Source organism: Amphiura filiformis, chromosome 19 (genome assembly GCF_039555335.1).
Source record: "Amphiura filiformis chromosome 19, Afil_fr2py, whole genome shotgun sequence".
NCBI classification, from domain to species: Eukaryota; Metazoa; Echinodermata; class Ophiuroidea; order Amphilepidida; family Amphiuridae; genus Amphiura; species Amphiura filiformis.
Window position 1 is genome coordinate 48,929,024 of NC_092646.1, and position 3,293 is coordinate 48,932,316.

Below are 3,293 nucleotides of genomic sequence, written 5' to 3' on the forward strand. Positions count from 1 at the left end.
TACGTCTCCGAGCAAAACGTTTTTGAAGGATATGCTACTACTAACGGAGTCAATACTCCTCCACTGTTATCTCTCAGTGGCCCAATTCCATTTGAAATTGAAGTTTAAGGTTCAAACTATTAAACTGTATCTTTACTAGTTAACAAGGAAGAACTATTATTGGATAATAGCTAGCTCTAAACCTATACGCCACTATGTGAAACGGAAAATTTGGAAAATCGCTCTACGCCACTATGTGTTGCGACCGACGATATAGTCAGAACTACACCTTATTTATTGGTATGTGATCATATTTATTAGATGATGCCTTTTTCTTCATCTTCTTGTTTTTCATTTTCGTCTTTACGATGTCATCATCAGAATCATCATCATCAACATAACCGATGTTATCCTTTCTCATCTCTCCTCCTTCAAACATAAATTCGTTAATATTAATCATATCCGGGTCATCATTATCGTCTCCTTCCATTTCCGGGTCACCGTACAGGTTTTCCTCAACTTCCAGCTCATTTCTTTGGAATGAACCCTGTCGAGATAAATCCGCATCGTCGAGAGGTTTCTCGTCGTCATGGTCACCATCGCCAGAGAAACAGATGCAACAAGTCAGTGCAATGATGAAGAATAAAAGCAAGCCACCACCACCGATAATGACGACCATAATCCACGTCGGTAGAAATCCTGTGGAATCAATCTTCAGCGTGATTACCGAAGATCCAAGCTCATTAGTTGCAACGCATTCAATGATCTTTCCATAATCAGTTTGGACAAGGCTAAGATCAACGGAATCTTCTTTACCTGGCGTGGTGTAGTTCCATTTTAAATCACCCCCGTTGATACTTGGTCCGCCATTAACATCCAAATCGGGGTTTGCATCGTAAACACAACGTAAAGTCTCTTCTCTGGTTTCGAATGGAGTTACTTTCAGAGACGCCGGTATGAAGCGTAGAACAGGCCGATATTTGACTTGTATTGGTTGGTCCGGGCTGCCAATCTCGAATGTCTGTCGGTTCTTTCTGAATAAAGGGGAGCATATCGATGGCTCTGTAAGGGCTACATGTGTATGGATACACTGGAAATACGCACCGTCGTCGGCAGGTGTAATCTTGTAGTCGGCAATGGCTGTAATAGTGGTCGCTGTTGTGGAAATGGACGAGAAGATCTCGACTCCCGTCCCATTACTACCTGTTCGGACAATCTCCCAGTGGATATCTGCTAAAGGGACACCATTACGACTCTGACACATCAACTGGGTGTCATCTTCGGCGGTGAAGACACGCAATTGTTGTCCAGGTGTCTTATGCTTGTTAATTGTACATAACTGATTACTCGGAACAGATATGTTACTCATTACTGTCAATCTTGCCCCTGCCTCCATTGCATTACCTATACCAGTGTCGATTATACAAGAGCAATTCCCACTATCTAACTCCGTCACATCAGTAATAATCAAGTTGTACTGCCCAACACTTGCGCCAGAATTGTCAATGACGAATCTCTTTAAAGATGGGTTATTGTTCTCATTCGGCCCAACCGTAACGTCCTGGTATCCATTGTCACTGTTACAGTGCCAGTACAGATTGCTTTTTCCTTTGTGGGCCACCTGGCAATACATGGTGACATCATGACCTTTGACACCGGTCGTATCTGATGGAGGATTCCTGAAGGATGGCTCTATTGCGAGACTTCCTGATGACATCAGCAAGACTACTGCTACGAACGCAGATATTGAACCCAACATTGTGATGTGATCTTACCGCTGGCTAAAACGGAGATCGCGGATGCAATACCGCTTGATGTATACAACTGGAGACCCAACTGATGTTATCAATCAAGGAATGGTCAATCCCAGCCTTCAAATGGGTGTTTTCACATGAGCCACATGTAAAATAGTGCATCTAATCCTGACTTAAGGAGTCGGCAGTCGTAAAGATGCCAGTGTGTTTGACGAATCTCGTCTTAAAGCTTGTAGCTCACGGAATTATATCAAATTGGCACAGTATACATGTACGTGTGTACTTCTACTACTGTTCCAAAATGGCAGCTCCTTATTTGCCAATTACGGAGTAAAATTTTACAAACTGCATGTAGTCTAAAATGATCAGTATTGGGCGCGGTCTCAAAAAACACACCAGAACAGTTTCTCCGGGGGTTCGCCAATTCTCATCTCACGAAGCTGATGAGACGGATACAAAGACACTGCCGTACGCTGCCAATACCTCTATAAAACTTGCAATATCATGATATACATTGTAGGAGTCACCCCCGATTAAACTTCTCACGTGTTTGGGCAATAAAGGTAAAAGTAAAGTTTTCATGACAAACAAACAAATTAGCAGTAATTATTTCAAGACCCCGTGGTGTATACAAACATACCCCATCCTATTGCATTATTACAATTGAATTCACTCTACTGGCTGTTCCAGTTGAAATACATACCCCATCCTATTGCATTATTACAATTGAATTCCCTCTACTGGCTGTTCCAGTTGAAATACATACACCCCCTATAAAAGACATGATCTGAATCTCCCGCAAAGGGGGTGTAGATTTCAAATGGAGTCACCCATTCAGGTAACTCCATTTGAAATTCACACTCCCTGTGTGGAAGATTAAGGTCATGTCTTCTACACTCTAAGAAATAAAGGTTCTATAAAGGTTGTAAATTTGTCCACGCAGGATAACCCTTAAAGGTTCTCTGCAGAACCAAAAATGGTTCCAAAGCCATCGAAAATGGCCCTAAAAATGTTTTCTTTAGAGATCCTTTAAGGGTTCTCCAAAATTAAAGAACTTTTTTTAGAGGTTCAAGAGGGAGGGTTCTCCTAAGCGGACAAAAAAGGTCCTATCTACATGTAGAACCTTTATTTTTTAGAGTGCATAGGGGTATGAATTTCAACTGGAATAGCCCATTGTTTCATCGAATCAATTACGAGTCAAATGATTCCTTTTTTTTTTCAAATATAAACATTTGAAATTTCCATCACAACACAACGGGTGATTAATAACAATAAAAACTTTTTTATTTGTCTTTTTTTAATAAACATCACAAATATCTTACACAAAATTATTGCATAATGATTTGGAAAAGATTTTATACAGATTTGTCCAGTTGATCATTTTTTTCTACCATATCAAATTACAGCACTCTTAAAACGTTGGTTAAAATTCGTTGGTTAAAACATTTTACCGAATATTGGTCAAATAGTAACCAACAGTTGGTAAAATTGAACCAACATTGGGTGGAATATTCTAACCAACTACTGTGTTGTTGTTCATTTGGAAACCAACAATTGGTT

General features: G+C 40.2%; 1 protein-coding gene across 1 annotated transcript; it reads right to left on the minus strand.

Moving 5' to 3' along the window:
* Positions 1 to 213: 213 nt before the first annotated feature.
* Positions 214 to 2,430, minus strand: LOC140141419 (uncharacterized). Its single transcript, XM_072163268.1, has one exon. It carries the CDS (start codon positions 1,736 to 1,738, stop codon positions 263 to 265), a length of 1,476 nt encoding a protein of 491 aa, XP_072019369.1. The 5' UTR covers positions 1,739 to 2,430; the 3' UTR covers positions 214 to 262.
* Positions 2,431 to 3,293: the final 863 nt, after the last annotated feature.